At 36.0% G+C, this 21892-nt stretch overlaps 1 protein-coding gene across 3 annotated transcripts in view; it reads left to right on the top strand.

The window, feature by feature from the left end:
• Positions 1-21892, top strand: part of LOC138320702 (diacylglycerol kinase beta-like) — an 85733-nt gene that overhangs the window by 49579 nt on the left and 14262 nt on the right. For 2 of the 3 annotated variants that reach the window (XM_069263871.1, XM_069263870.1), the window contains 13 exons: positions 3330-3476; positions 4937-5134; positions 5762-5811; positions 6440-6514; positions 9056-9175; positions 9662-9779; positions 11710-11798; positions 17460-17570; positions 18002-18100; positions 19367-19462; positions 19802-19893; positions 20276-20350; positions 21425-21510. In XM_069263871.1, the coding sequence (XP_069119972.1) occupies positions 3330-3476; positions 4937-5134; positions 5762-5811; positions 6440-6514; positions 9056-9175; positions 9662-9779; positions 11710-11798; positions 17460-17570; positions 18002-18100; positions 19367-19462; positions 19802-19893; positions 20276-20350; positions 21425-21510 (1356 nt within the window). Of the gene's footprint in view, positions 1-3329; positions 3477-4936; positions 5135-5761; positions 5812-6439; positions 6515-9055; positions 9176-9661; positions 9780-11709; positions 11799-12746; positions 12759-17459; positions 17571-18001; positions 18101-19366; positions 19463-19801; positions 19894-20275; positions 20351-21424; positions 21511-21892 lie in introns of all 3 variants that reach the window. The other variant, XM_069263869.1, reaches the window with a different exon arrangement.

The following is a 21892-nucleotide window of genomic DNA, read 5'->3' as shown; positions in this document are numbered from 1 at the left end:
GAGATTTTCCAGATAATGATAATTAATCTACTAGTGTATTGTTTTGTTTAGGAAGGAAGATTTCTAGTCTGATGCGAAATAGTTGGACTCATCAGCCATTAATCACCAAGGTTACAGTGCCTACTATACCACTGTTATTGTTCACACATTGTTGGTGTGGTTGTGGAATTTGTTATTATGAGTTAAAGATTACTCTCCACCTTATACTCTAGAAATGACAATGAAGGTGATCAATGTTTTTATTAGATTCTATCTACCTGTAAAGATGTCTATATGTTTAATGAAAAGGGCTTGTAAAGTTAGGAATGTTATCAAATTCCTTTAATTACATCATTGACCTTAATTGAGGTTAATATGATTTATCAGCCTGTGGGTTCTGTGGTTTCCACTGACATGTTTTTCCTACAACTGGCCAATTCTAGTATTTTTTACAGTTTTACTGTTATATATAATATATCTACCCGGTAAGATGTCCTGCTTGTGTTTCAGCCTCTTATTATCAGTCTTAGATTAAGTCTTATCAACTCTATATGGCTTGTTATGGTATGTACCAATCAATTTTTTACTTGGATAAAATTACTTCATAATGATGACACATTTCTTTTTGTTATGCTCAACTCACAAATATGTCAGAAAATCAAAATATTTTTTTGCCTTTACTTATCTTATTTGTCAAAAATTAAGAAGACATACATTTTGGCATTGCTGAACAGATATTTCTTCCACATTTCTGTTAGGATTTACATATAGCATCAGGGAATGAAAAGAAGTTATTTTTTTGCCCTAACTTATTTTCTTTGTCATAAATTGATAAATCATCCTTGTCTTTTATTTTGGCATTGCTATCTCAAATCATGTGTCACTACGGAAATCTAGTACACTTTCACCTTTGTTCATTGACTCTCTTGCACACATTCACTCCCTCTTTAGATGCCCATGTCATGAAGCCATATGGCGTATGTCCTTCCCTGTCCCACACCATCTCACTGTATATACTGAGGCAGGGATAACAGACATTTCCAGTTTTTAATCAATTCGGATGTCTCTCCTACACTTTCTCATTTTTCCTTTATCAACCCATTAGATCCCTACACATGCATTCACTTTTACTTTCCCTCATTCACAACAATGCTCTGATCTGATCAATTAGATTTACAAGCATTTTTTGATAGAAGTCCTTTGAATGTTTCATATGCACATTTACTTAGGTGTCAGCTTGTGTATGTATAGAAAAATTATAAACACATTTAAAAAAAACATTCAGAATAGTTTTATGCACCTATAATTTGTAAAATGAAAGGAATCATAGCACTTGAAAACTAAAAGTGATTAATTTATCAGTTTTGACTTCATTTTGCATATTTGAATTTTGTGAAAACCTGCATGTTTTTATTTCATTAGTTATGTAAAATTGCATTATTCTGTATGGAGGTGAATGATCTCTGATTTGAATGATTTTGAAACTTTTCTTTTGGTTACATTGAATGCATGAAGTTATTGTCAGCATGTCATCATTCCAAACTAAGGTAATTCCTTACAGGGGCTTCATATTATCTTTTGCATAACATATTTATTGGGAAGTCATTATACAATGTTTATCTACATCAATTTTGTCATTACTTTGCAATAATATATCTGATGTCATGTGCATATGTGTATTACCATATAAATATTTGATTGTAATTACTTGTGGTCATATACCTTTAAAAGTTTTTTTTTTAGGAATTATTTGCAAAATAAATACAGATAAATTTTATTGGGTAGCAGTAAACACCTCCTCAACTTTTAACAATTGTTTATTCTCTGTAAAATTATCCTTATTTTTGAGCTTCTATAAATTGTATGATGATCAAACTGGAATAATGACCACAGGGACAGGTGTTGTATACGTACACAGTAGTAAGGTCTTAAAAGTGTGGAGGACGGAGGAATAGAAGAGGTAATTAATTAAGGCATGTTTAATTTAAGCTCCGGGGAGATGAAATATGTATTGCAATTGGTGAATAGAGATGATAGTTTAGGCATTTGTTATGAGACAATATTCAGGGTTTCTTGGTCAAGGAAATTAGTCTTGGGGAGATAATATAGGAGTTGCTACTCAAAGGAAATAATTCAAGGGAGTGGAAAAGGGGAGATAATTCAGGAATAGCAACCCAGGGAAGATAATCCAGGGATGGTTCCCAAGGGGAGATAATTCAGTGATAGTGACTAGCGGAGATAATTCAGGAATAGCAGAACAGGGGAGATAATCCAGGGATGGTAGACGAAGGGAGATAATTCACAGATGATATAACAGTGGAGATAATCAAGGGATGGTAAATCAGGAGAATAATTCTTTATAGCGATTTTGTTAGAAAATGTATTAGATTGATATTCATCAGTATTTTATAATTAGACAATGCAGAAGATATTCATTTATTTTTTTTATGACATCTAAAGTAATAGAATTTTAATGAATGAAATTACAGGTGTAGTATAGTAAAGTGTTAATTATGCATGTTACATGAACTTAAAAGCATTTCTACTTACAATGGTATCTCACCACGTTATATACTAATTACATGAAATAATGTAGTTATGTATAAATTGCTTAAAATCTTAATCCAAACAATTTTTGTTTTTAATTGAAGGCATACTATTCATTTGTTATACCAGTCTCTATATTATACTAGCATTTTTGGTTTTTTATCATGATCATTGAGGATCCCTAGTTTGAGTATAAATGTCCATATCACCAACTGTTGATATACTGTATACTTATGTATGTTTGAGATGAGAAAGTATGTGTGTGTACTAACAGTTACAATATCAGGTAAGTGAGTTTACCTGCTCAGCTACGGAAGTCTACCCTCTGTCTCCATATACCAAATAAGGGCCGGCATCCGATATATACATGATGCCTTACCCTGTATTTCTAGACCCTATTAATTATGTTAAAGATATAAGCCCTGCACCTTTGACATGTTCACTTGACATATTCGAGGTGAAGGAGATAAATCTTTATTCAGAAACATATATCTGCTTTAAAATAATGCCCAATTTAAAGTCCATTTTTTCTATAAATGTCATAGAGCCTGCACACCTTTATTGCAAATGATAACACCTTTATATCTAAAGATCTAGCGCGGAGGGCCTTAGTTTTTTGGTTGTAAATAAAGATATATATTCTCCAAGGAATATTTTGATGATTTAAAGTCTAGACACTTGGGTAAATTATTTCTAGATGTTAATGATGTTTTATTATTGTTAAGAGATGCTTTTTATTATCAAATCATTGTTAATTGTTACTATTACTTCTATGAACCATTTTCTTTATTTTAATTTTGTAGGGACCGCATCAACATCCAGCCATCCCTCAACAAATAACCCTGGGTCAGATAAGGCCCCGGGGGAGTCCGACCCCACCTCCGAGGGCATCAACCATTCACGCTCATCCTCAAAGAAATCCAACCACAGTGTGCAGACACAGCACAATGGTAACTTATAGGATAGCCTTTTAAATGTACCATGGAAACTTATAGGATACCCTTTTAATGTACCATGGTAACATATATATATAGGATAGGCTTTTAATGTACCATGGTAACTTATAGGATAGGCTTTTAATGTACCATGATAACTTATAGGATAGGCTTTTAATGTACGTACCATGGTAACTTATAGGATAGGCTTTTAATGTACCATGGTAACTTATAGGATAGGCTTTTAATGTACCATGGTAACTTATAGGATAGGCTTTTAATGTACCATGGTAACTTATAGGATAGGCTTTTAATGTACCATGGTAACTTATAGGATAGGCTTTTAATGTACGTACCATGGTAACTTATAGGATAGGCTTTTAATGTACCATGGTAACTTATAGGATAGGCTTTTAATGTACGTACCATGGTAACTTATAGGATAGGCTTTTAATGTACCATGGTAACTTATAGGATAGGCTTTTAATGTACGTACCATGGTAACTTATAGGATAGGCTTTTAATGTACCATGGTAACTTATAGGATAGGCTTTTAATGTACGTACCATGGTAACTTATAGGATAGGCTTTTAATGTACCATGGTAACTTATAGGATAGGCTTTTAATGTACGTACCATGGTAACTTATAGGATAGGCTTTTAATGTACCATGGTAACTTATAGGATAGGCTTTTAATGTACCATGGTAACTTATAGGATAGCCTTTTAATGTATCATGGTAACTTATAGGATAGCCTTTTAAATGTACCATGGGAACTTATAGGATAGGCTTTTAATGTATCATATGGTAACTTATAGGATAGGCTTTTAATGTATCATCGTAACTTATAGGCTAGCCTTTTAATGTCTCATGGTAATATATAGGCTAGCCTTTTAATGTATCATGGTAGCTTATAGGCTAGCCTTTTAATGTTTCATGGTAACTAATAGGATAGGCTTTTAATGTATCATGGCAATATATAGGATAGCATTTTAATTTCATTTTAACAAATCCAACTTGTTCAAATCTAAATAATATGTTTAACTAAGATTAGGCATGATTCAATGATTCTAAACAAGCAGGTTATATGCAGATAGAGGAAGAGGCTCTTACATACCATATATAAGATTCTATTTATCATGTAACTATTATTTATGGAAATATGGCAAAACTGTCAATTTTGTTTCTGTATAAGAGAGGCAAAATCATGTTTTGAGTCGAAGTTTCCAACCATCAAGACAATGATCATGACTCAAGCTAATATCATGTAGTCTTGTACATGATGTCTATCAACTGAACAACTAAATACAGTTTGAGGAAATTTAATCTGAAGTATAAAAGACCAAAATAGAAACCAATATGGTAAGATAGATTTTGTGAATGTGGTGTGAGAGCCAATCTGGGTGTCTTGTGCGAGTTTATAAATGACAATTGTAACTCTGTGGATGACATATATCAGGTGTGTGTATGACAGGTCACTCCATGGACTCGATTGACCCCTGGGTGCGCCAGTCCAATTCCAGCCTACTGCGGGCCAGTACTGCTGTGGAACTCAAGTCTGTACGTAATAGGTCGACTAGTGCTGACATCAAGTCGGGCCACATTTATCTCAAGGACCTGGTGTGCTATCTGTCTCTGCTGGAAGCAGGCCGGCCTGAGGACAAGCTGGAGTGTAAGTTGTATACACCTTACTAAAAGGGAGGCCACTCTCAGTAATTTGTATGCTTTTCTGGCTTTGATCAGATATATAACCTCCTCAAGGAAGTTGTGATGTATCATATTGATATAAGCTTATTTCTTTATTGACATCAACATTTTTACTGTAACACATATTTATTTGATCTGCAGCTCTAAAATAGCCTAGGTTCTCCAGGGTATCTATGATACTGTAAAATATGAAAAAAAATGTCAAACTGCTGGATACCGCACGTGATTTTGCATTTTGTATTGTGTATGCTATATATATATATATATGACATTTGCTGTGACATTGAATAGGTGATACATACATTGGTGGTTTGCGAGTACAAAGCATGACTACATACTGTCTGATGATTAATTGATTTGTCTTGCAATAGAATTTCCCGGGCGTTAAATTCTTTAAAAATTAGACTGACATGAAAATGTCATTAGGTAGGAAAATACAAAAATATGATTTTGATATGAAAGAATTTTGATATTGAAGGAATTAAGGCATATCATATATCACAGTTAAAATACATACTTTATTGTACTTAAGGTAGCAAGTGATGATAATTTATAGATCACTGTATTAATGATTTGGTGTTGATTGTTACAGTCATGTTCCGTCTGTATGATGCTGATGGTAATGGCCTGCTGGACTCAAGTGTAAGTCTAACTAGAGTTATCTCCCTTCCCTACATAGGATCACAAAAAAGAAATCGTTTTATTCTGCCATCAGGAATCAGTGATGTAAAGTTATAGAATGTGTTTTAGATCTTAGATTCTCCAGTGAAACATTCCCCTGCATACAGAACATTAATAAGTTTCATCTAAGGGTACACTGCCCAATCAATTTATTTCATAGATTACATGTATTGAAAAGTACATTTTTGTGCAATTATTGTCAATATCAATGGAAAATGGACAACAGTAGCATGTTTCTGATGTTTGTTTGTTAGATAGAGTAATCCTGTTACAAAGATACAAATGTACAAAAATTTTACAGTAAAACCTGCTTATAACGAACATCCAGGGACAAATGAAATCATTTCATATTAGCAGACATCTTCATACATATATTACAAACAACTTATGGAGGATGAAAAATACTATGTTATAATCATGAATTTATTGTGATTATTATAAACATGTTTTGATATATATAAGATGGATGTGCAAGTCCTGCAGTCAAATGTATGAGAACAATAGAGAAGCTATACCTTTATTTAACGATGGCCACGTATAGCTCATATTTATTGTACTAGTATATAAAACCTACCTGTATATGTTGTAGGAGCTGGATGCCATCGTTAACCAGATGATGTCAGTGGCTGAATACCTGGGCTGGGATGTTTCCGAGCTCAAACCTGTAAGTCAGGGCTAGTTAAGGATTTCATCATAGCCCCAGTAAAGGGTGGAATATATTATAGCCTAGAGCATTGATAGAGCGGCAAACATTGTATAGGAATTTTGTTACTTTATATGTTGTATCAAATTATTAAGATACTCCACCATTGACAAATGGTATTTTTTCACTATCAAAAACAGGATCAGACGATTTGGTATTTTTTCAGTTACAAAGGTTATTTACTTTACGCCATTACCAACATTTGAAAGTTTGAGCTTTTTGTTTTACTTCAAGATAAAATATTAGAAATAATTAATTGCATCCTGGAAAAATTCTGTGTCACTATGTTCTATATTAAATGAAGTTCTGACTGCGCATGTACCAAAAGCAAAATAAAGTATTTCATATCATTGTAACCCTGGTGAATACTAGCCGCAAAATACCGCTCGGCTAGAGAGAACTTCTCTTTAGCTCGATCGCTTGAGCGTCAGACTAGTAACCCAGAGGTCCCGAGTTTGAATCATGGCAGAGGCAGGAAATGCTCAGTCATGCCCCACAGGTATCGCTGTTAACCCCTGGAAACTTGAGGATGAGTTCTGTCCTTGAGGGGGGAGTATGTAACCCTGGTGAATACTAGCCACAAAATACCGCTCACCTAGAGAGAACTTCTCTTTAGCTCGATCGGTTGAGCGTCAGACTAGTAACCCAGAAGTCCCGAGTTCGAATCCTGGCAGAGGCAGTGATTATGTTTGTATCAAATCATGTGCTCTGTTACATCATTTTTTGTGCTAATTAGACATATATATATACACAATTAAACACCAATTGTTGTTCAAATGACGAGTATCGTTCATGGTCTGTCAGCGATGGAGCATCTTAAGCATTACTGAGCCAAATACACATATCAAATGCAATGTTTTAAAGATAGAATATGATACAAAAATTCTGCAATTTTAATGGTAGATTTAAGAACATTTCACATCAACTCAAGTTTGTATTTGCAATAACTGAACGTTCTTTATTGGTAGGTTGAAGAATTGTTTTATTTCAACTAATGATTATGATTTGATTTATGAAATCAAAGAAAAGTTATCAAATACTGATATTTTAATCCTTTGTAATGAATCTTGATTTGATAATGATCACCTGGTGGGTTTGGAGATGACGCTTATATGTACAGTGGAACTTGCTTGATACGAACTTGGATAATTCGATAACCCGGCTTAATACAAAGTACTTTGCTGGTCCCGGCCAAATTCCTTCTTTATCTTTGTTTAACAAACTTGGAAAATTCAAATTCGGAAAACTTGAAAAACTTGAATAACACGAAGTAATTTTTTGGTCTGAAGGACAAAAATCATACATAAAATGTTCGTATAACTCGAATTGAGATTTTTTGGACACCACGATCGCCGAAAATGCCGATTTCTTTTTCAAAAGCTGCTTACAACTACAAAAACATGGAAAAACTGTTTAATGTTTAGCAATGAACCTAAGTTATATTGTATCAACAATCAGCAGCGATAATCAATTGTAAAACTGCAATACATGTTCGTTACTTACATAAACATTACCCCGCCTGAAATGGCGACATAATAAAAGACAGGTCGCCTGTCACATGTATGGTGTGATCACTCAAGTGGGATTAATCTCTAGCCGCCTGGCACTGATGCAATCACAACTTGGAGCGGTACACGATCACTGTTTTTATAGAGTGATTCTACAATTATTTAGGTGTGAATAATGTTATTGCTAGAGTTCTCCATAGATTATAACCAAATTTGGTCATAAACATCTTTGTGGAAAGGGGAACAGAACTTGTATAAATTTTGGCTCTGACCCCAGAGGGGCAGCAGGGGCGGGGGCCCAATAGGGGAAATAGAGGTAAATCCTTTAAATTGACTTGTCCTACAGTACTGCATGGATTGTAACCAAATTTGGCCACAAACATCCTTAGGGGAAGGGGAACAGTACTTGTATAAATTTTGGCTCTGACCCCCCCGCGGGCAGGAGGGGCGTGGCTCAATATTGGAAATGGAGGTAAATCCTATAAATTGCTACTTGTGCTAGAGTTCTGCATGGATTGTAACCAAATTTGGCCACAAACATCCTTGGGGAAAGGGAACAGAACTTGTATAAATTTTGGCTCTGACCCACTGGGGCAGGAGGGGCGGCGCCCGATAGGGGAAATAGAGGTAAATTCTATAAATCGCTACTTGTCCTAGAGTAGAGGAATTAGTGGTAAATATTCAAATTCCTTCTGAAAAGATACAATGAACCTGTATTCACAACAGTACTTGGCATTACTAACCAGGTGAGCGATACAGGCCCTCTGGGCCTCTTGTTGTTATAATTTTGCAACTACCATCGATGATATTGATACCTCTCTTGCTCGCATCATTTTACGACACGGAACAAGTAGATCTATTACCATGTAAAGAGATCTTGAGTAGACTTAATTGAGAACTCGCTTAATTCGAACTCTCGGTTAACTTGAAGTTTTATCTCCTCGGTCCCTTCAAGTTCCTATTAACCGAGTTCCACTGTATTTTGTGTCACCAGATTTTACAGGACATGATGGTTGAGATAGACTACGACTCAGATGGCACTGTCACGCTAGAGGAATGGAAAAGAGGGGGAATGACTACGATACCTCTCCTCGTTCTGTTAGGTCTAGACTCAGTAAGTATTCATGTATACCTGGCAGGTATTCTCCCATTCGTTGTACATTTGTCCTAAGATTGCGAGAGAAAGAACTCTTTCTCACATACTCCTACACATGGTAAGGGAAAGACAACTCTAGGCAGGGGATGTAAGCCAGTTCAATATTGCATTAAATAATTTTGTGACCGTCATCACAACATGATTCAATTTAGATTCACCAATTTTGATGCATACCAAGGACCCTGTGATAATGGGGCAAAGTTTGTTAGACCCTGTTCTATATTATCACTCTCTAATTAATTAACTTAACATTTGTAAGATTTAATTATTCCTGGCTTTATATGATTATATTTGTGTCACATTTTATTTAGTTTTATTACAACACATCACATTTATTCAGTTCCAGCAGCCCTGATAAAAGCCTATTGAGATTGAAATGGATTATATGGACATGAGCTGGATTAAACTTTTATTGCTTGACCACAATTTTGTTTTTGTGCACAGAATGTTAAAGATGATGGCAACCACACATGGAGACTGAAACATTTCAATAAGCCTGCCTACTGCAATCTTTGTCTCAACCTACTGGTGGGGCTGGGCAAGCAGGGATTATGTTGTACATGTAAGTTATTACAACTGGTGGGGCTGGGCAAGCAGGGATTATGTTGTACCTGTAAGTTTTTACAACTGTTTGGGCTGGGCAAGCAGGGATTATGTTGTACATGTAAGTTTTTACAACTGTTTGGGCTGGGCAAGCAGGGATTATGTTGTACATGTAAGTTATTACAACTGGTGGGGGCCGGGCAAGCAGGGATTATGTTGTACATGTAAGTTTTTACAACTGTTTGGGCTGGGCAAGCAGGGATTATGTTGTACATGTAAGTTATTACAACTGGTGGGGGCGGGGCAAGCAGGGATTATGTTGTACATGTAAGTTATTACAACTGTTTGGGCTGGGCAAGCAGGGATTATGTTGTACATGTAAGTTATTACAACTGTTTGGGCTGGGCAAGCAGGGATTATGTTGTACATGTAAGTTATTACAACTGGTGGGATGGAGCAAGCAGGGATTATGTTGTACATGTAAGTTATTACGGGCGGGGCTAGCAAGGATTAGGTTGTAAATGTAAGTTATTACAACTGTTGGGCTGGGCAAGCAGGGATTATGTTGTACATGTAAGTTATTACAACTGGTGGGGCTGGGCAAGCAGGGATTATGTTGTACATGTAAGTTATTACAACTGTTGGGCTGGGCAAGCAGGGATTATGTTGTACATGTAAGTTATTACAACTGGTGGGCTGGGCAAGCAGGGATTATGTTGTACATGTAAGTTATTACAACTGTTGGGCTGGGCAAGCAGGGATTATGTTGTACATGTAAGTTATTACAACTGGTGGGGCTGGGCAAGCAGGGATTATGTTGTACATGTAAGTTATTACAGCTGGTGGGGGCGGGGCAAGCAGGGATTATGTTGTACATGTAAGTTATTACAGCTGGTGGGGGCTGGGCAAGCAGGGATTATGTTGTACATGTAAGTTATTACAACTGTTGGGCTGGGCAAGCAGGGATTATGTTGTACATGTAAGTTATTACAACTGGTGGGGGCGGGGCAAGCAGGGATTATGTTGTACATGTAAGTTATTACAACTGTTTGGGCTGGGCAAACAGGGATAATGTTGTACATGTAAGTTATTACAACTGGTGGGGGCTTGGCAAGCAGGGATTATGTTGTACATGTAAGTTATTACAACTGGTGGGGGCGGGGCAAGCAGGGATTATGTTGTACATGTAAGTTATTACAACTGGTGGGGGCAGGGCAAGCAGGGATTATGTTGTACATGTAAGTTATTACAACTGGTGGGGGCTGGGCAAGCAGGGATTATGTTGTACATGTAAGTTATTACAACTGTTGGGCTGGGCAAGCAGGGATTATGTTGTACATGTAAGTTATTACAACTGGTGGGGGCGGGGCAAGCAGGGATTATGTTGTACATGTAAGTTATTACAACTGTTGGGCTGGGCAAGCAGGGATTATGTTGTACATGTAAGTTATTACAACTGGTGGGGGCGGGGCAAGCAGGGATTATGTTGTACATGTAAGTTATTACAACTGTTGGGCTGGGCAAACAGGGATTATGTTGTACATGTAAGTTATTACAACTGCTTGGGCTGGGCAAGCAGGGATAATGTTGTACATGTAAGTTATTACAACTGGTGGGGGTGGGGCAAGCAGGGATTTTGTGATATTACGTAAATATATATCTATCTATTACATTTCATCAGTATCTGGGCTTATTTCCTTTATATACTTATCCTTGTAACTTGTTACTAGGTCCCAATGACCTAGATTAGGTGGTGTGTGATATACCTAGTCTAGGAGTTAGTCAGAGACTGCAAAAAAATCATCCAGACACAAAGTCGATCACTTCACCCATCGGTTCCCAGAATGTATACCACTTTCTCCATATGTCTTTAGTCACCTTAGCCGTTTGATTTGTATCATGATTAAAAATCTTAATACCTTTCATTTTACACTTTTGTTGTTTTTCAGTTTGTAAATACACTGTACATGAGAGATGTGTTCATCGGGCACCTGCTTCCTGTATAACGACCTACGTCAAGTCCAAGAAAACGTCACAGGTAAAAAGTTGCCATCATGGCTGACAAGCTGACAACTTCTATACCACCTAATTCACATCTTTTTATCCTTCTTTCTATCAATCTGCTGTGTTATTCTATCTGTCTATCTCCAGCTGTTACTTTTGATCAGCTAAATGGTAAAAGCTAATTAATTTAAGACCTACTCTAATTCATTAATGATTGTAATGTATAAAGTTAGGAGTTATGAGTAAGGAATCATGATGTAACTTGGTCTACTGATGTAACCTGTGAATCTGTACACTGTGCAACTTTATACAACTCCAGCATGAAGTTGCTTTATATACTTACAATCTGTAACACTGACCTGGCTTTTACTGACCATATACATTTACAGCTTTAGACGTCGTGTCGATGGCGTATCAAATAACTTATCAAAAATCACTGCTTATATCCCTCACAATTCTAACTTAACAATTTCCTACAACTTTTTTGCTTGATTTATTCTATAACATCTACAGAGCTTTGTTAAGTAACTAGTACTTTCATGATGCATTCAATTATTCAGTCCTCATTACCAAATTTAGGTATTGAATTCAAGGAATAGAAAGGGTCAAGATGAATTTCTCAATCGGGCTATTTTTGAAGGGCAACTACATTTACCTTATTTCAGGGTTATAAAGATAAATTGATTATACTTCTATGTCCAAATTCTTAAAAACCCAAGGAATTGACATTACAATAATATAGGAGCAGGATTTGATTGACTCTCTCTTATAAGGCATGTCACTGCCATACTGGGATTATGAAGTTCTATGGAGTTTATTTAATACCCAGAACTACTTCTACAAAGATGATATATCTCGGTTCTAATCTGACACTTGAGTGACGATAAAGCCAATGGTCAGTTTGTTTATAATCTATTTTTAAAATTACTCCAGATGGCATTGTATTTTGTAGTTGACTTTATTTTACTTTCATGAAATGCAGGGTGAACCAGAGGTATGAAGATTTGACCATCGTAGATTTTTGTGTTAATGCCAATTTTATCTTCCTCCTTTTGATAGCATGTTGTTGTGATTCACAGTATCCACTGTACAACACTATATATAACACCAACAGCTGTAGCTGTACAGGCTTGGGGAGCACACTATTATTACACTATGGGAGAAAAGGTTACAAATATAACACTCAAACTTTGATGGTTTAATAACTACATTTAGTGGTAATAAAGTCTCTAATTCAGATACAGATTTAGGGAACACATTGGTATAACACTGGATTAACGAGAACTGGTTACAAGTATGACCACAATCTTAAACCTAGAAACCAAGTAGATTAGTAAATAGTGACAACGTAACCTCCAACCCAGATACAGGTTTAATAGAGGAATTATAGTAACTACTGTATTCACCGTATTAGCGCCCCTCCCCCTATAATGGCCCCTCCCCTTTTCTGGAGAAGAGTTGAAGTTGTGTGAATGTTTTACAACATGTGATGCCACTAGCATCAGCATTGCATCCCATATTACATGAACTTGTGAGTCTTTTACATGTGAATCACAACATAATAATGTGTCTCACAGGATAAAAGGAATATGCACATTTACTGTAAATGATTCATGTACCAGGAGTACAGAAAGATTTAGAATATGGCTGACTTTATTTCGTCCACAATTTACATTTTGGTGCACAAATATGTGTCCCCCTTTGTAACAATTATTTAAGCGCCCTGGGCGCTAATTACGGAGAATACAATAGTAGTTATATCATAAAAATAAACTTTCTTATACACGTGTATTAAAATGGGGATGGTGGGATTGAGTCAATACAAAACAGTATATTATAACCCTACTATATGTAACATATTGATTTAGTATCTAACCTTAGTTAATTGATTAGCTGTATTACAGATTATAACATTTAATGGGACCTTTGATGGTGTAACACATAGTCTATATAATGCTGTAGTAGTAATGAAATTCTTTGATAATATACTACTTTTACTTTCACCTTTTCTTCTACTGTTATTTACGGTAAAAAGAATGCCATTGTTTTTAAGAACAGTGATTTGTCATTGTTTTTAAGAACAGTGATTTTATTTTCTCTTCTAATTTTTTGAAAAATCTTCTATGAAAAGTAACTGTAGTTTGTCCAGTAAGGAGTTGCTAATCTAAGCGAATCTTTTTACATATTTTGTCTGAACTTCATACTCTTCACATCCTGTCTTATATTTTTCAATTACATATATGGTTACCGCACATTTATTTCTATTTGAAATGTCTTCATTTATTTTTTTATTAGTGTTTTTCTAAGTTTTTCTGTAGATTAAATGTTTATTTATGTATAGATAACTGGTAGTAGTTGATATTGTTTCATATGTTTATATAGTTTGAATCTTAATTTAAAATAAATCAGTTGAAAAATTTTCAAACATAAATACTTTAGTGTCAAACATAAAACCACAAAGTAAATTCAATATCAAAGGGAGGTAATTCTTCAAACAAAATTAGAACAAGCTCCTTGTTTTTACTGTAAACATCAAAATTATTTTCATTAGTGAAGGAATGTGATCATTTTGTGACAAAACCATGATTTATATATTTCATTTTTCTATATTTTTGTTACATATTTCTCTTCTATCATAACTTATAATAATCCATTTCAACAGACATTTTTTCCACTTAGTTCAAATGTCAAGGTCAATAGATAAAAAACTTGAAATTGAAAATCATGTTGATACCAACTATATATTTATGAAGATTTTATGAAATAGCTCTTTTTTTTGCTTTTGTTGAATGCCTGTGACAGCTGCTGGGTATATAACATTAATACATTGCTGTGTTTGTCATTTTTAATTCTTCGAATACAACAATGCATGTGTATCTTCTTTTTTCATTTCACATATGCTTTGACCATTCATATTTTATTATGTTTTTGGGGAGTTCTGTTATTACATTATACATTGAAATAAATTAACATACATAAATATCGCAATGAAAATAAGTTGTTTTCTTTATCAAATATATTACTTGTCTATAAGATATAATGATTTTTTTTTGGTTTCTTGATATTTTGTTGTACTAAATGATGCATAGATATTTGTGAATATTAGGAAAATGTAAACTACTTGTGAGCTTTATACAACAGTAAAAAATTTTGTAATATAAACTTTTGATGCTGGAATTTTTTATCATTTGAGTTACATTACTAGAAATCAGTATTAGTTAATGATTCATTTGAAATTTTAAAAAGAACAAACAAGAAAAAAAAAGTTTCTTAATTTTCTTTTTCTTACATTCTCTCTATTTTCTGCAATTTTAATTCTGAGATTCTTTCCTTCATTCTTTTTTATTCTGAAGAAAATTTCCTGTTTAAACATCCTTTGGTTCGACATTCTTACCTTTCTTTTAGTATTTCCATATCTTTGATTTCTTCTTACCTTCACATTGTAATACAATAATTTTAATGTGCTTGATATTTACTTGTTTTCTGATCAATTTGTATATTTATCACGTACAGTATCAGAATAAGTACATGACCATATTTTATATTTACATTACTAGAAAATAAGAAATGAACCCAGGGAATTGTTGTCTTTGTAAAACTTTGTATGCATATGACAATGACTTAATTTTATTCCTTCTTCTTTTTTTGTTTATTCTCACACTAAGGTCTTGAGTTTATGTCTTCAAGTAATTTGGTTTCTTATCTCAAAAAAACTTATATCTTGTTTTTGGTCCTACACCTGATGTCTGGTTTCTGGTCCTACACCTTATGACTGGTATCTGGTCCTACACCTGATGTCTGGTTTCTGGTCCTACATCTGATGTTTGGTATCTGGTCCTACATCTGATGTCTGGTATCTGGTCATACACCAGATGTCCGGTTTCTTGTCCTACACCTGATGTCAGGTTTCTGGTCCTACACCCTATGTCTGGTATCTGGTCCTACACCTGATAACTGGTTTCTGGTCCTACATCTGATGTCAGTGTTCTGGTCCTACACCTGATGTCTGGTGTCAAGTCCTACACCTGTATTTGGTTTATGTTCCTACACCTGATGTCTGGTGTCTGGTCCTACACCTGATGTCTGGTTTCTGGTCCTACACCTGATGTCTGGTTTCTGGTCCTACACCTGATGTCTGGTTTCTGATCCTACACCTGATGTCTGGTCCTACACCTGATGTCTGGTTTCCGGTCCTCCACCTGATGTCTGATGTCTGGTCCTACTACTTTTTCTGGTGTCTGGTCCTACACCTGATGTCTGGTGTCTGGTCCTACACCTGATGTCTGGTGTCTGGTCCTACACCTGATGTCTGGTGTCTGGTCCTACACCTGATGTCTGGTGTCTGGTCCTACACCTGATGTCTTGTGTCTGGTCCTACACCTGATGTCTGGTTTCTGGTCCTACTACTTTTTTCTTGTGTCTGGTCCTACACCTGATGTCTGGTGTCTGGTCCTACACCTGATGTCCGGTTTCTGGTCCTTCACCTGATGTCTGGTGTCTAGTTCTATACATGATGTCTGGTCCTACACCTGATGTCTGATGTCTGTTTCTACACATTTTATCTGGTATCTGGTCCTACACCTTTTGTCTGGTGTCTGGTCCTACACCTTTTGTCTGGTGTCTGGTCCTACACCTGATGTATGGTTTCTGGTCCTACACCTGATGTCTGGTTTCTGGTCCTACACCTTATGTCTGGTATCTGGTCCTACACCTGTTGTCTGGTTTCTGGTCCTACATCTGATGCCTGGTGTCTGGTCTACACCGGATGTCTGGTTTCTGGTCCTACACCTGATGTCTGGTTTCTGGTCCTACACCTGATGTCTGGTTTCTGATCCTACACCTGATGTCTGGTCCTACACCTGATGTCTGGTTTCCGGTCCTCCACCTGATGTCTAGTGTCTGGTCCTACTACTTTTTCTGGTGTCTGGTCCTACACCTGATGTCTGGTGTCTGGTCCTACACCTGATGTCTGGTGTCTGGTCCTACACCTGATGTCTGGTGTCTGGTCCTACACCTGATGTCTGGTGTCTGGTCCTACACCTGATGTCTTGTGTCTGGTCCTACACCTGATGTCTGGTTTCTGGTCCTACTACTTTTTTCTTGTGTCTGGTCCTACACCTGATATCTGGTGTCTGGTCCTACACCTGATGTCCGGTTTCTGGTCCTTCACCTGATGTCTGGTGTCTAGTTCTATACATGATGTCTGGTGTCTGGTCCTACACCTGATGTCTGATGTCTGGTTCTACACATTTTATCTGGTATCTGGTCCTACACCTTTTGTCTGGTGTCTGGTCCTACACCTTTTGTCTGGTGTCTGGTCCTACACCTGATGTCTGGTTTCTGGTCCTACACCTGATGTCTGGTTTCTGGTCCTACACCTGATGTCTGGTGTCTGATCCTACACCTGTTGTCTGGTGTCTGGTCCTACTCCTGATGTCTGGTGTCTGGCCCTGCACCTGACATCTATTTTGGAGTTTCTTGTCCTTATTCTTTGGTTTTTTTTCTGATATTTCATCTGAATTTCTAGTTTTCAGATTTCCAGTGTTTGTTGCCTTAAGGCACTTGTCTAGAGTTGCCTTGATTATAAAAGTTACCATACTTGTCTTGATTACCTATATGCTTAAGAACCCTCATTACAATTAAGTTGTACTGTTAATGTAATTAATCATTGATGATATGCTGTGTTTGTTTCCAGGCTATGACCCATCATTGGGTGGAGGGCAACTGTTCTGGCAAATGTGATAAGTGTCGCAAATCTGTCAAAAATGGTGTCACAGGTCTTCACTGTCGCTGGTGTCATACAACGGTAAGTGAACACTGTTTACTGAGTTCTAGATTTGTATTTGAGATTTCGTTCACATTGTTTTCTGTGAGAGGGGTTATGAAGGGTTTATAAAATTAATGAAACAAGTGGACCAGTAGCACTGCATAGAAGAGTTAACAAGTATAATCAAATCACCTTTTCTGGAAGGCGACAGGGTTACGATAGATATTTATACTGACAAAAACCCACATACCTGATCATATGCATTCATGGGTGATGAACTATAAAGTTTGTTAAAATAAATAACCTTGACATTCATTAATCTAAAGGTTACAGTAATGAAGTTTATTCAGTTATCATTTAAAGCTAGAGGATATGATATTTGGTGTTTAGACGAACTCCACCAGATACATGTATTACCTTGATAGCTAAAAAAGTTTTAAAACTGTTTTATCTTTTTGTATCATTTTCAGTTACACAACAAATGTGCATCACAAGTAAAGCCCGAATGTGACCTTGGGATTATGAGAGACCACATCCTACCGCCCACTTCTATATGTCCTGCTGTTTTGGTAAGCTGTCATATGCTCTGTCTGTGAATCTTGATAGGGAAATCTGGACCCTGTAGGAAGCTTTATGGCAGCCTGACTAAGACTACCGTATTTTCCCTATTAAGAGCGCCTCCTCTAATAAGGGCGCCCCCACATTTTTTGCTGAAAAAATCAACTAATTTCATACAATTTTTGTGCCAGATTGTGACGATGTGTCTTTGCAGACGCTAATGAAATAGTTTCACATCAATCTGATGCTTAACAGATATCCAATCAGCTTGTATAAACACTAAATTTATTGCATTGTATTTACATATAGAAACAGGGGAAAACGCCATGTTCAAAATAAAACGTGTCACTTGAATGCCCCACACACGTGTATGGATGAAGACTAACTGGCAACAACATTTTAGCGATGTCTATATAGGTTTTATGAATACTTACTGTATATCTATGATAAAGGTTCCTAAATAACAGGAATATTATCATTTCTAAGCATTTTTATTTTTTATTGTGTGCTCTTGTCGATATTTCCCATCTGCCACAAAACGAAAGTAGCGATTGCACCGTCCGCCATTTTGTTTACGCATTGTAAACAAACAGGCTAGCATGAAATGCAAAAATTCTGTGAAACAAACATATTAACCAATGTTTAATACTTCTGGTGCATACATTTCTTCATTATTATATAATTTCAATACTTACTTGACTTCAAAACTAAGTTTGTTATAGTAAGTCTCAGAAAAATACGAAACTAAAAGCAAGCTGACTATAGTCTGTCTGAAATAACCGTGCCCCCTCAGCTATTTACCCGCGCCCGGCGTCCTCATTAGAGAAAATACTGTATATCTCAGTGCACCCTTCTTCCTAATCTCATGGCCAACATATATAAATATACATATAGCAGGATTGGGCTGGGTTGATCATTAGTAACCAGGTTGTTCAGTGGTAGAGCATTCGGTTAGTCTTCAGAAGTCTGGGTTCAAATCCTGGTTTTACCACTACATTTTATCCTCTCCTGTTACATACATATTCTTAGATAATTGTTTTGATGCTGCCAGCAAAAAGGGCTCTGATTAGAAATTTGTTTCAATTTTTATCACTTAATTGATTCATATGATACTTGTTTTTGTACCCGTCAGCTAATTATTTATCATCAATAAGTTTATAATTATATAGAAGTGGATATAGAATTTGAACACCTGATAAATATAGTGATGGTTATAGAATTTGAACACCTGAGAAAATCATCTTGGCAGTCATTATTGTCATACTTCATTATCATAGGAGAGACAAAGGACTGGGTCAGCAGGCGGGAAAAGTGAGAAGAAAGGAGTGACACGTACCAACTCCACCACATTCGACGTATCTGGCAGCACGCCGGTAAGAACAGCGTTTCTTCAATAAGAACATAGATTTATCTGATTTATCCCTTGTGAATATTAAGCACCTGTTGCTAAGATATTGTAACCTCAGAAATAATCTTTGATTTGAAGTATTATTGTTGAAGCTATATGAGGTTTTCATCGCGCAATTTGTACAGTTACTGTCTTTTTGTGTGTTCATTCCTTATGACATTCACAAGTTGGATTTGTTCACTAAGGCTCTGTAAAATACAAATTAGAGTCAAAACCTCTATTATTTTCATAAAATATCATAGGATTGGATGCTCAGTTAATATGTCTAATAGTTTAATTCACAATTTTATTATCTATATTTCAGGGTCAAAACTCATTTCAAGTCACCCCAGTCCCTGGTAGTCATCCTCTTCTTGTGTTCATTAATCCCAAAAGTGGGGGCAAGCAGGGTACCAAGTAAGTATCAAGTGGGGGTAGGCTGCAGACAAGCAAATTGAATGGAATAAAGCCAAATTATAACACTAGAAAAGTGACAAAGAAAATAGAACCAGGGGTTCCAGTAAAGCATGCAACTTCTACTGCAGACCTCTCTAACACAAATCACTTTAAAACAAAGAGAAAATAAGTTCATGGAGGCTCATTAGATTTATACATTCACTCATCTTTTGGATTTCTTTCTTGATGACATTGTTGTTTATTAGATCGTTTTTTCTGTCTCAACCAAGTATATATCTTAAGTATCATCATTAATGCAGGCAATTGAAAGTGAGATTTAGAAGGATTAAACAGCTGCTTGTTTTAATATGATGTATTTAATGTGTTCATCGTGTGTTTGTAGGATCTTAAGAAAGATGCAGTACCTTTTGAATCCTCGCCAAGTATATGACATGATAAAACAAGGCCCCATGCCAGGGTAGGTATCACTAGTGTTGTTTCCTGTTCAAATTTGAAATTGCAAATTGTAATTTTGGCAATATCATAAGTGAAATAGAAGGTTTTAAAGGATTTGTGCAGTCAAAAATGATAATTTCTATTTATGCTGGAAATGACTTAATTAGCACGTGTAGAAACCTCTCCGTGCCGCGTGCGACCGGAATAACCTGTAAGCCGTCGATATCGGGGTCAAATTTTCTGACTACCCGATTATGCATATTTTCTAACTCTAAACCATGTGACGTCATAATAGTCAGTGGCTTATAGCTGTACTATAACTGATGTGCTATCACTTATATCGACGGTCACAGGAAAAGCTGATCAGCGATTAAATATATTACCGATTTTCTTCAATCTTGGTAACAAGGTTGAATGCCTTAAGTGCCTGGCCAGGGTCAATCAACTCTTTCAGCGGATGTAATTTATTAGAGTTATGGCCCTTTAATATACTACAAATGTCATTTTTCTGCAGTTTCTGTGTAATAACTAACAAATGTTAAAACTTATATTGTTAAAACTTGGTAACAAAGTTAAATGTCTTAAGGGCTCGGCCAAGTTCGATCACCACTTGCTACGGACCTTATTTAGCAGAGTTATGGCCCTTTGATTTAAAAAAAGAAAAATAATTTTCTGCCATTTCCCTGCAATAACTCTAATAAATATTAACCAATTTTCTTCAAACGTGGTAACAAGGTCAAATGCCTTAAGGGCTTGGCAAAGTTCGATTGCCACTTTTTGCCGACATTATGTAGTTGAGTTATGGCCCTTTGATGTATCTTACTTCCGAATAAGACTTCAGTTTATTTTCTCATGTTTTAACCAAGGTTAAACCTAACCTCAATAATGTTTACCTACAATATGTCCTGAAAGCAGGGGATGGAAATTCCACGAATTTGCTTGTATCAAATTCATTTTGAAGATAAATTACTTGCTTTTGAAAAAGAAGTATCTTAATATCTGAGGTGTAAGCGACTTACAAAACAACAGACATTGCATGAATCTACCTGTTTAATTACTATAGATGACTGATATTGAAGTTTACATTCTACATTAGGTTACAGTTCTTTAAGGACGTGCCTGGTGTGCGGGTTTTAGTGTGTGGGGGAGATGGCTCTGTAGGGTGGCTTATAGAGGCTATGGGTAAGTATTACAAAATCTTCATCTTTTACATAAACAGGGACTGACTTCAGGCCTCAAGATCAAGAAGCAGTCTAAAACAGTTGCCTTTACAAAAAGTTCCGTCATTCTTGATTGGCTAAGCAAAAACATAAGTCTAAGACTGTTGCCTGATCCTGGGGCCTGAACTTGTAACAGTTGAGGTACCGTTGTTAGCCAAACAATGCGATGATATGCCATTATACCAATGCTCTTTCAAAACATTTTAATTCTAAGACTGAAACGGTTCATTGTGGAATTTTAGTTGTGAATGTATTAAATCAGTTGATGTCAAATTTGATTTTTTAAAGGCGCCCGAGAGTTTCTATGAGAATTTAGACTAATTGTCTTTTAGATATCATCAAAT

Source organism: Argopecten irradians, chromosome 4 (genome assembly GCF_041381155.1).
Source record: "Argopecten irradians isolate NY chromosome 4, Ai_NY, whole genome shotgun sequence".
NCBI classification, from domain to species: domain Eukaryota; kingdom Metazoa; phylum Mollusca; class Bivalvia; order Pectinida; family Pectinidae; genus Argopecten; species Argopecten irradians.
The sequence above is the reverse complement of the archived record's forward strand: the minus strand, read 5'-3'. Positions and strand labels throughout refer to the sequence as shown.